The sequence below is a fragment of the Pseudorasbora parva genome, chromosome 20 (assembly GCF_024679245.1).
Source record: "Pseudorasbora parva isolate DD20220531a chromosome 20, ASM2467924v1, whole genome shotgun sequence".
NCBI classification, from domain to species: Eukaryota; Metazoa; Chordata; class Actinopteri; order Cypriniformes; family Gobionidae; genus Pseudorasbora; species Pseudorasbora parva.
Genome location: NC_090191.1, coordinates 13,810,574 through 13,822,259, shown reverse-complemented (window position 1 = coordinate 13,822,259; position 11,686 = coordinate 13,810,574). Strand labels below are relative to the sequence as shown.

The window sequence follows — 11,686 nt, the reverse complement described above, 5'->3', positions numbered from 1 at the left end:
AAAAATATTGTGTATTGAGAGAGTGTAAGATTTTTTTTTCCCCAAGACAAACTGTAATGTTTACTGTGGAGGGAAAAAAACATTTATACCAGATGTTATTGTTTTAGAATGCATGAAACAAATGTGATAAAAAAATAATAATAATAAAAAACACTTACAAAATAAGTTCATAAAACAGAGTTCATATTACACAATTTTGAAATAAGGCAGTATGTTATCTCCTAATATAAAAATGTAAACAAAGTTCATTTGAATCTAAAACAACATGGATATTTGTATAAAAATGATCTTTTCATAATTTTAGAAGATTTGCACTTTTATTTTGGTTTGCTGTGTGTGACGTCATAAGGCTGCGCAGCACTCGGCTAAAGAAAGGTTTGTTTTGGCTGAAGAAAGGTTCGTGTCTAAAGTGTTTTTTAGGTCGATACAAACCCTGCAGACTGTTTTATAGCTTATGAAATGATTTATATATCATTGAATGCTACGTTGTTATACTTAACATTTAACTCACCTTTAGCATATGTGAGTAAAGCGCAGTCGTGATAAAGAAGAGGAGCTTTTGGAAACTCAAATCCATCCGCGAATCACGATCAAAAAACATTAGCAAATGTTTCATCTAATTATACAAATGATGTGTCTGTGTATCATGTATGCTCTTTTTCTGTTCATACTATAAGAGTTTTTATTGGACTTTGGATTTTGTGTGGCTTTGTGTTTGAGATTTAGTTTTCCTGTTAATTATTCTCATTTTACACATGACAGAAAAAAAACTCCTGTTGAAGCAACGAAGTCCACATGTAGAAAGATGGCGTTAATAAAAGAGGAGAGTGAAGACATTAAGATTGAAGAAAGTGTGAATATTGAAGAAAGTGTGATCGAAGTGAAGATTGAAGAAACTGACGAAGAAATTGATGATGAAAATGAGGAACAAACAGGTTGGTTTCATTCTTAAAGCTGAACTCATTTATTTGAATCTTATTAAAATGTCCAGCTCTACAGAAATCACTGATATTTTTGAAGAATGTCATTACTTATTAGTGTCTTAATTAAAGTGGTTTTTTTTTAATTATTTTTTTTACATGGAGCGGTCCCTTAGTGACCTGACAAAAACTGATGCTAGTGATGGGGAGTCGACTCTCGATGTTGCCTTTGTCCGAAACCGCTCACTTGATTACTGATTTTCTAATCCCTATAAATTGCATGGCAGTTGAGTGCACTGCAAGTAAGGAATAAATGAAATGGAGGAATTCAGACAGTGACATTTCTACCGCTGTTGGAGAAACTTTGTCACCCACATTTATTTGAGTGCTTACTTTAGAAATAAACCAGTCATTGTTACTTTAGTTTGTAATAAGGCTTCCTTCGTGCTAGCTTTAGTTTAATTGATGGCTTAATCATTAAGCTAGCCATAAATCATAAAAAATGCATCAATAAGTGTACATTATTGTATGTATTTAGTATCTTTAACTCACCCTTTAAGACAATGATCATGTGCGTTTAGCATCACTCGACAACAGCTTTTTCGTGACTTTTTCCTCCATAAAATTAGGGACTGGCCATCAAGTCATCGCTACATTGGACTAATTTGCTAAAAGTGTGCCGTTTTAATAAGGGGGTTTATGGCTTTGTGTCTGGGGGAAAATAATTTAAGTGTGTAACAACTGCAATTTTGTCTTATTTCTTACCCTGTTTTGATGTTAAGTAAATGGAGTCAATTCCATAGACTCTTACAGTGGGAGTCAGGAATCAGAGTTGACTTTAAAAAAAACTGGAATTGAACGCCCCTAACTGATGCTGCCTTTAAAACCAGATTATATGAGCGGAGTGGAGCGGCAACAATTTCCTCTCCACACTCTAAGCATTCAATATAACCACTCCGCTCCAGTTTCACCATTTCTCAGTCTCTTGCTCACTGATAACAGAAACACTGCTTCACCTTAGCTCCTTGATGAAATTTGCAGCTTAAGTATTTAAGTATGGTTTGAAATATCACAAAAGCTCTGTTCAGAATATATTTCAAACTAAAAAATAAACAATACTAGGAGAATAGATGCAGCACATGTAAAAAATATTAAATTGATTTTTTTTTTTTATCTGACTCTCTTAATTTTTGTCATCCACTGAGAGAGGAAGAAAAGCACTATACACTGATCTACACTGCTATCACTGTACATAATATTGAGTATATTAAAATTGAATAGTAGAATAAGTATATTGAATATTGAAAGTTGGGCAACGGGATTGTAAGCTATTCCAAGTTTTGAAAGATGTTTGGCACATGTTGCCTTTTCAAATGCACATTTAGTGCACGTTTGTTGTGGTCCATAGGGCTGTTTAATTATGATTTATTTTTATTTTTTATTGATTCTAACTCCTGGTTCTGGAGTCGATTCCGAGTATCGATTCCACAATGTTGTTTTTGAATTTTTAAATTTTTTTATTGATGGATAAACGTAGTCCCGGAGTGATAAGGATATAGATCAAGAATAAAAGAAGTATCCTTCACTGAAACTCTTTTTTGTAAAATGAAAATGCATTTCAATAACTTATTATGGATGATCCTGAATGGCCCATAGCCCAGCAGTAAATGTGATTTAATAAATAAACAGGATAGCACATTATTCAAGGATGTGCATTTATTGCATTGTTAAAACAACTGTGCACATACATTTCAGAAATGTCAAGTAAAGATAAATGACAGTTTGTTTGTGCTCTGCACAGAATGTACAAGGCAAAATAACTACAATATTAACAAAAACTATATAAGAGTGTGCCTTTTTTTGTTAATCAGAGGAGGAAGTTGGATTCCTTCATCTGTGACTCATGACTTTGTCATGTATTCATGAAAAGCAAGTAAATATTTATAGATAAATATGGACAATAAATTTGAAAGACATTTATTTTAAATTTATAGTGCAACTTTTTAAGAGGTTGTGCATATGGATAGGACAGAACAAGAAAGCAATTAACAATCTTTCATTGCACAAAAGTGTTATATGAAAGGAGTACAATAAGTGGCACAAAACGCTTATTCGAATCCTATGCGCAAGATGATGAGCTTGAAACAACATTAAGTCACAGCGCTCCATTGCGTTGAAGTTCAAAACACAAAGGGAGGGCTATTGATATGTTATGTAATATACTGTTATACACTCACCTAAAGGATTATTAGGAACACCATACTAATATTGTGTTTGACCTCCTTTCATCTTCAGAACTGCCTTGATTCTACACTCACCTGAAGGATTATTAGGAACACCATACTAATACTGTGTTTTACCTCATTTCATCTTCAGAACTGCCTTAAATCTACACTCACCTGAAGGATTATTAGGAACACCATACTAATACTGTGTTTTGACCCCTTTTCGCCTTCAGAACTGCCTTAATTCTACGTGACATTGATTCAACAAGGTGCTGAAAGCCTTCTTTAGAAATGTTGACCCATATTGGTAGGGTAGCATCTTGCAGTTGATGTTGATTTGAGATCTGGTGACTGTGGGGGCCATTTTAGTACATTGAACTAATTTTCATGTTCAAGAAACAAATTTGAAATGATTCAAGCTTTATGACACGGTGCATTATCCTTCTGGAAGTAGACATCAGAGGATGGGTACATGGTGGTCATAAGCTGTGGCATTTAAACAATGCCCAATTGTCACTAAGGGGCCTAAAGTGTGACAAGAAAACATCCCCCACACCATTACACCACCACCAGAAGCCTGCACAGTGGTAACAAGGCTTGATGGATCCATGTTCTCATTCTGTTTATGCCAAATTCTGACTCTACCATCTGAATGTCTTAACAGAAATCGAGACCCATCAGACCAGGCAATATTTTTCCAGTCTTCAACTGTCCAATTTTGGTGAGCTTGTGCAAATTGTAGCCTCTTTTTCCTATTTGTAGTGGAGATGATTGGTACCCGGTGGGGTCTTCTGCTGTTGTAGCCCATCCGCCTCAAGATTGTGCGTGTTGTGGCTACATAAATGCTTTGCTGCATACCTTGGTTGTAACGAGTGGTTATTTCAGTCAAAGTTGCTCTTCTAGCTTAAATCAGTTGGCCCATTCTCCTCTGACCTCTAGCATCAACAGGGCAGAAATGCAGAAATGCCTTGCCACATACTGGATGTTTTTCTCTTCTCACTCCATTTTTTGTAAACCCTAGAAATGGTTGTGCATGAAAATCCCAGTATCTGAGTAGATTGTTAAATACTCAGACCGGCCCATCTGGCACCAGCAACCATGCCATGCTTAAAATTGCTTAAATCACCTTTCTTTCCCATCTGACATTCAGTTTGGAGTTCAGGAGGTTGGCTTGACCAGGACCATACCTCTAAATGCATTGAACTGCCATGTGATTGGTTGATTAGATAATTGTATTAATGAGAAATTGAACAGGTTTTCCTAATAATCCTTTAGGTGAGTGTATATCAATGCAATAGTTTATTGAGCCTTTTCTTTTAACAAATTTACATTTCAGTTACTGCGCACATGAAGAAAAATGTATAACGCTTTCTACTTCAGTGTTGTGTATGATCTAACAGACACCCAGGAGAAAGTAGAAACAAAGTCATTTTAAGTAAAACCATATACCTTTATCTACAGATCAAGTATAATAACGGGAACCTTGAATTTTCATGGAGAGAGTTTTATCGTGTTGATTGTTGTAACCGAACATGATACACAGTTTGAATGCTGAATGCCTTATTAATTTCAATACATTTAAAGTATGTTCCCTCTGAATGGATAGAAACAATTTTATATTACAAAATACTATTTATAACCAAAATGTCTATGTCCTGGGAAAACGTGAATTGAATTACATAGTTCTATCTATTTGTCTATCTGTACCTCACATTAAATTATGGAAAAGCTTTAGAAAACTTTGAATATAGTGCATGAAAACTTCATGGTGCTTTTTGATGTTTTTGTGCGATTAATGGGGCTTAACAATAACGCTGAACATTATACGTACAATATCGGATTTGGATCAGTCTCCTCTGACCAATACAGCACAAATAAACGTATCGGGCTGATACCCGATCTGAATATCGGTTCGGAGCGTACCTAATGACAGCTTTGTCGTGGAAAAAATAAACTTTAAAAATTATGGTGAAGCTGGAATTGAAAAAACACAAGCTACCTGTCTTTAAAAGCTTTTATTCTTGCCAAGAAAGTTAATGTAGGTTGCAGGTTGTGCAGTCTCACACTTTTCTTTTATACTCTCATTTCAGTGGGTGGGGGCTTCTTAGTCAATAACACAATAACAAACTCCTTAGTTGATGTTATCTGCAGCTGTCACACCTTGAGTGAAAAAACTTTTATGGAACTTGTTCAAGGCTACAGACAACGAACACACTACTTCTTGTAAGATGATTAACATTTTATAAAAGAAGAATGCGTTTGTGTTTTTGAAAAACTGTTTTTATAGGCAGTTTGATATAGTTTGTTAAAAATTTCCTTTACAGCTTTCACATTTTTCATGCAAACTGTGCCTTAGTTTTGTTGTAGTATGTAGATATTCCTGACTAAGTTATCCCAGAATGTCTATAATCAAACCTTAACGCTTTCGCACATGATCACACCAGTGTGATTAGAATTTTCAGTGTATCACATGATCAACTTCTAAATCTGGCACTGTGCCAGAGACAGATGTACTCGGCGCTTGTCATATACTATTACTATACAACAACTATTCCATGTTGTCAACCGCATAATGTTTATTTTAGGTTTCAGACATTTAAATACACATACATAGCCTAGCAGCAAAACAATACATTTAGAGTTTGTAAAATGCACACTGTCTATGAAAGTAGTATCAGATACACATTGTGTTGTTGGTAACTTTACAGTTTTCTCTCTTCTTCCAGTTCACCGTTTCATGTATTTTGGGAGAAGTGGATGAATTCACGTGCTGCAAATCCAATATATCTGATTCTCTGAACTGTGGCACAAACTAAAATGGTGGCGCGCACGCATAACTAAACTAACGTGATCGTTATATAAACAACTGCACTAGTATGACTGGTGTCACGTGACAAGTAAAGACTCGCCACCACAGAAACAATAAAGTTATACATTCTAAATTGCTTTGAAAAACTAAGGCTACGTCTACACTAATCCGGATCAATTTAAAAACAGAGTTTTTGTCTAAAAAACGCTCCACGTCCACACTATCATTTTCAATCGTTTTCCAAAAAATGTTAATCTACACTGAAACGTCTGAAAACGCTTGGATTTGCTCATGCGCAGTACAGGGATCTAAGACGCTTCGACTTGCGTCATTTCAGCTACTCGTTTCATTACTCTTTGAAATTTTGCGTCAATGTCGAGAAAAGGCACTGAGTTTTTTAACAGTATGTACAAACTGACATTAATATTTAACAAGGCTGTCAAAACAGAAAGCATACAAAACAACTGCTGTACAATGTCGTTCACCATCTTGGCTGAATTGGTCATATGACTGCATCTCATGGCTAAAAATGCGTCATCGTATAAAAAAGCCTCCGTTTTCACAGTCCACACTACGGCGCGAAGACGGCGTTTTCAAATTTGGGGAGTTTTTCACTTTGGAGAGCGTTTTCAAAACGATACGTTTTCATTGACTCAAAACGCTGTCTCAGTGTGGACGGAAGGCCAAAACGGAGAGAAAAATATACGTTTTCAAATGAAAACATATTAGTGTCGACATGGCCTAATGCTGTGGGTCATCCAGAAGATTTTAAACTGATGTGTGAAAGAGTTAAAATCTCACTACTTTGACTTGATTTAGCATTATATCATAGGGGTTGAATGACCTCAGATTTCAATCTAAATGTGTGATTAAAGTCAAACTGACACTGACTAATCTCTGATGACATATCAAAAACACAAGATGGGAATGCTTGGTAAAGTAAGTGAACAGATGATGTTGGCCTGAACCTTGTGCACAGCTGCGGCATGTCATAGTGCCGCCCACAAAGGTATTGCTCATACAAAACAGCTTGTTTTTATTTAAGCTTTTGTGTATGAGTCGTTATTTCTTACAGATTTACATTTATATGAGTCAATTAGTAAGACGGCGAGTGTGTGTTAATTACTCCTACCTGTCTGTGTGTCTCTCTAGTAACAGTGAAGCTGTGGGTTTTTAGTTCTTTCAAAAACAGAAAGATATGCTTATAAACTTTTTTTAAAAACTATTTTATTGATGAATCACACTTACACTTCTGAATTTTTCTGTGTGTGCACGATCTGCACGTGATACTGTCTGTATACGTGTTATACAACGCACATTAGTTTAGAAGAGTGATTTACTTGCCTGTACCATAAACTGTTTAAAACCTTCCCCCCATAAATGTGCATCCAGATGGTATAAACCAACACCTAATTTCTTTGTCATTATGTACCATAAAATTGGGCTTAAAGTTGTATTTATCTGTTTCCATCTTAGACCTGATGCCGCTAAAAGAAGAGATTCTAGAACTTGATGTAAAAGAAGAGGAACTAGATGGAACTGGGGAAAGCGATCCTAGCTGCTCGCAGACTGAAAACACTTCCTCGCAAAAAAGAGCTCAAAAGACAGGGGGTAAACATGATTTCACCTGTTTTCAGTGTGGAAAGAGTTTCAAACAAAGTGAAACCCTTAAAGCTCACATGAGAATTCACAATGGAGAGAGTCCTTACACCTGTCAACAGTGTGGAGCAGGGTTGAAAGGAAAAGGAAACCTTAAAGTCCATATGAGAATTCACACTGGAGAGAAGCCTTACATCTGCCCTAATTGTGGAAATAGTTTTACACATCAAGGAACTCTTAATGAACACATGAGAATTCACACTGGAGAAACACCTTTCATATGTAATTGTTGTGGAAAGAGCTTCAAACGTAAAAAAAACCTTAATGCTCACCTGAGGCTTCACTCGAAAGACAACTGCTTTAAATGTCATCAGTGTGGAATGAGTTTCACAGACAGCGATCACCTTAAGGATCATGTATTAACTCACACTGGAGAGAAGCGTTTCATGTGCCCTCACTGTGGAAGGACTTGCTCAAGCAAATCAAACCTTGATATTCATGTGAGACTTCACACTGGAGAGAAGCCATTCAACTGTGAACAGTGTGGAAAAGGTTTTAATGAAAAAGGAACCCTTAAAATCCACATGAGGCTTCACACTGGAGAGAAACCTTTCATGTGTCTCCAGTGTGATATGGGTTTTACATATCGAAGAGACCTGAAGCGTCATTTGCAAGCTCATTCTGGAAATAGCAGTGTTATGATTAGTCTTCCTTTTCCAGAGCGTGTCAGAAACAAAAGGCCCTTTATCTGAAATTCAACTCTGGAGTCTTAAGCCCCGTTTCCACCACAGGAACTTTACCCAGGAACTAGGAACTTTGGGTGGTACTTCGTGTGTTTAGACCGCAGGAACCAGGGTATAAATGAAGTTCCGGGTAAATATTTCCCCCTCCAAACGGCCCTGCTCGCGAGGTAGTACTTTTTCAAAGTTCAGGAACTTTCGAGGGCGGGACTTGGGTGCTGAACATGCTGATTGGTTGAGCTCAGGCAGCATTTTAGTTCAACCGGCATTTTTAAAAGTCTTTTGCGAGGTTCGGTCTACGTTCAGTAAATATCAGTCTTGCTCTCTGTCTGGTGGCGCGCGGTCGTCTCAGCCATCTCACGTTCAATGTCCGTAATAGCTGATAATAATATACATTGTCATTTTAAATCTAGCTTTACAAGCTTTCTGAATATGCTGCATGCTGCTGAATCTGCATATTAGTGCTCTTTTCTGTCGTTGTTAATTACCTCTTTAGTAAACCTATACATAACCAGCAAAAGCAGCACAGCTTGAATCTCTTCCATACTCGTTATTTTTTTTTTCCATCATGTAAACGACCTGACCGATTACTTTTAAGTGTGTGTCCTTACATGACGTGACGGCGCGCGCCGCGCTCATGTTGACAAGAGAGGAAAGTACATTTTTCTGAGGGGTAAACGTTTTATTTCGTAAGTTATGAAGATAATGTTGGAGTAATGACACAGCGTATATTGCCCCAGGCAGTTTTTACTTTAACTGCGCCTGACAGAAGATTTTTTTTTCTGAGATGATTATTACACTTTACAACAAATAGTTATAAATAATACTGTATTAGTCCTGGTGGCCGTTAAGAGATGCTATGGCTACAGTTAACACACTCCAGCTGCTGGAGAAAACAGCGTTGACATTTTTGATGCGGCAGACAAACTGCATGTGACAAAATGATTGCGATTGAAAGTCATCACATGTAAACACCAGATCGGTTTAGATAACGTCTCATGTAAACAGTTCACTAAATCTTTCAGTCGGTACACTTAAAAATTATTACTGTCCTTCACTGATTTGGAGGAACAGTCGCGCGCAGTCCTACATCACCGGACTAATTTGCCTAATCTTCACGGAACTTTATCGCGGTCGAAACGCAGACAGCTGCAGGTCTGGGGGGGGAGAAAAGTTCCTGTAAAAAAGTTCCTGGTACAAATTGTTCCGGGTAATTTTGGTGGAAACGGGGCTTTACTAAATCCTCAGCTTATGTACACACTTAACCCCTAAAGGTTGAAGATCACGCCGGCACAGTGGCCTTGATTTTTTTTTATTATTAGTGCCAAAGAGACTCAAATAACTCAGTCGATTTGAATAATTCAGGCAAGTGTTATCAGTATAATATGTTAAGTATCTACTTTATTTGTGTACACTCAAATAAAGACAAAATGTTTTGTTTTTTTTGCTAAATAAAGAAAACAAAAAAACATGATGTGTGATCTGCAGCCTCTCTCTCAGTAGTTTATTCAGTAGTCTTCAGAAAATGAATTGTAACTTAGTGAATACTTGTCACAAAAACATGAGACATGTCTAAAGAAACATGAAAGTCAAGTCAACATTATTTACATAGTGCTTTTTACAATGCCGATTGTTTCAAAGCAGCTTCACAGTGTTAACAGGAAATACCTGACACTTCCAGGTCACATACCTGAATCAAAGGCTCATTCATTATGCAGATCATTATGCAGCTGATTATGTGATTCTTTTTTCGCTCAGGTGAAAATCACAGCATTATCCATGATCATTCACACCCCTTCACATACGGCCTTTGTAAAGAAAGCAAACCCATTAGTCAAAAATCTTGTGGACACATATCCATTGTGTTTTTTGTGGCCTTAAAGGTGCACTATGTAGTATTTTGCAGTAAAATATCCAAAAACCTCTAGGTCAGTGTTATATATTTTGTTCAATTGAGTACTTACAATATCCCAAATGTTTCCAACTATTTGTAAATTGTGAGAAAATTGCTATTTTAACCAAGGACCCGGGACGTGTCAGCATAACGTTTGAGGGAGTCGCCTGTCAATTGCGTCATATCTGTGTTACCCTCGGTTTTATTGGGCAGAAACGCTTTATTCTTAGCAGTGTGAACATGTCACAGTAGCGCCGAGCGAACGCACAGAGTAACGTCATAACATCATTTTAAACGCACTTAAATGTATCAAATATGATTAACAGAGCTGCATTACCTTATACTCATGACCGGAAAAGCGGAAATAGTGCGCGCGCCTCTGGCGACTGTGTCACGTCCCGTCATAATAACCGTGTTTTCACGAGGTGGGTGTTTGTTTAACAATCGCTCTAGTGGCCGTGCTCAGCTCCACAACGCTGCTTCATACTACAGGAACGTTAACAAACTGCATCCATGAACATGACTTCTGCCCGTGTCCACCGGCTGTGAGGTGAAGACCATATATCCCAAGATGCTGCGCTCAAACTTGGCGTCATCAAACTGCCTTTGTTTTGAATAGATGCCCTCAAGTGGACGGAAAGTTGCATAGTGCACATTTGATTCAGTGGGTTTCATTTAGTTTTTTCAAAAACCACACAAACTTTATTCTCTCAAAAACACAAGCATGCACATACATGTTGCTCAAATATTATAGTAGCCCAGTTTGTGCTGAATCCAATATAATGACACTTTTGTCATTAATATGTTTATAAGCAACTAAAAAAAAACACCAATGTTGCGTCTTGGTGCTTCGTGAGTTCACGTCAGAGACCCAGATGGAAAACAAGAACTTTACACTGGAGCCAGGCGAAAGTATAAACAAGGCTTTAGTTGCTGCAGTTTTATAGCTGTTTTGCCCTCCAGGGCTCCGCGACAGTCACGTGACTGAAAACTATGAATACAGGATCTCCATTTTGATTTATCCCATAGACAGAGCTCTAAATATTACTATAGGTAAATATCTATAGGGCTTCATGTATAAACATTGTGTATGCACAAAAGACCAAAAGTACTTAACATGCATGTTTTTCCCACTTCCTGAATCTAGTGTAGCATGGTGGCTCGATTGTAACGACTACGCCACCCCGTTTTAATGGGGAACCTATGAAATAAAGCACGCAAGTGCGTTCCACCAAGAGAGGCAAGAGGCATGGGTTCCGTACAAAATATAATTTATTTCTAAGAAAGTTGGCCAACAATTATTTAAAACTAGAAGAACAAGTGTCATGGACTGAAAGTAAGGAAACAGAGGAAATTAAGTCACAATAAAGCTTAACGGGCTGAGGCTTCCTCTGGAGAGCAGGCTCGTGTAACCGCAACAGGCATACAATGGAAACCACGCCAATCAGAATCACACCCACCAAGTTCACTGTAAAGACACAAAACTAGTGACACTGCAA

At 37.4% G+C, this 11,686-nt stretch overlaps 1 protein-coding gene across 1 annotated transcript; it reads left to right on the top strand.

The window, feature by feature from the left end:
• The first annotated feature begins 358 nt into the window (after nt 1–358).
• LOC137049710 (zinc finger protein OZF-like) lies at nt 359–9,749 on the top strand. Its single transcript, XM_067428332.1, has 3 exons — nt 359–396; nt 763–935; nt 7,431–9,749. The coding sequence occupies exons 2-3, from the start codon at nt 806–808 to the stop codon at nt 8,303–8,305; spliced, it is 1,005 nt and encodes a 334-aa protein (XP_067284433.1). The 5' UTR covers nt 359–396; nt 763–805; the 3' UTR covers nt 8,306–9,749.
• The last annotated feature ends 1,937 nt before the right edge of the window (nt 9,750–11,686 follow it).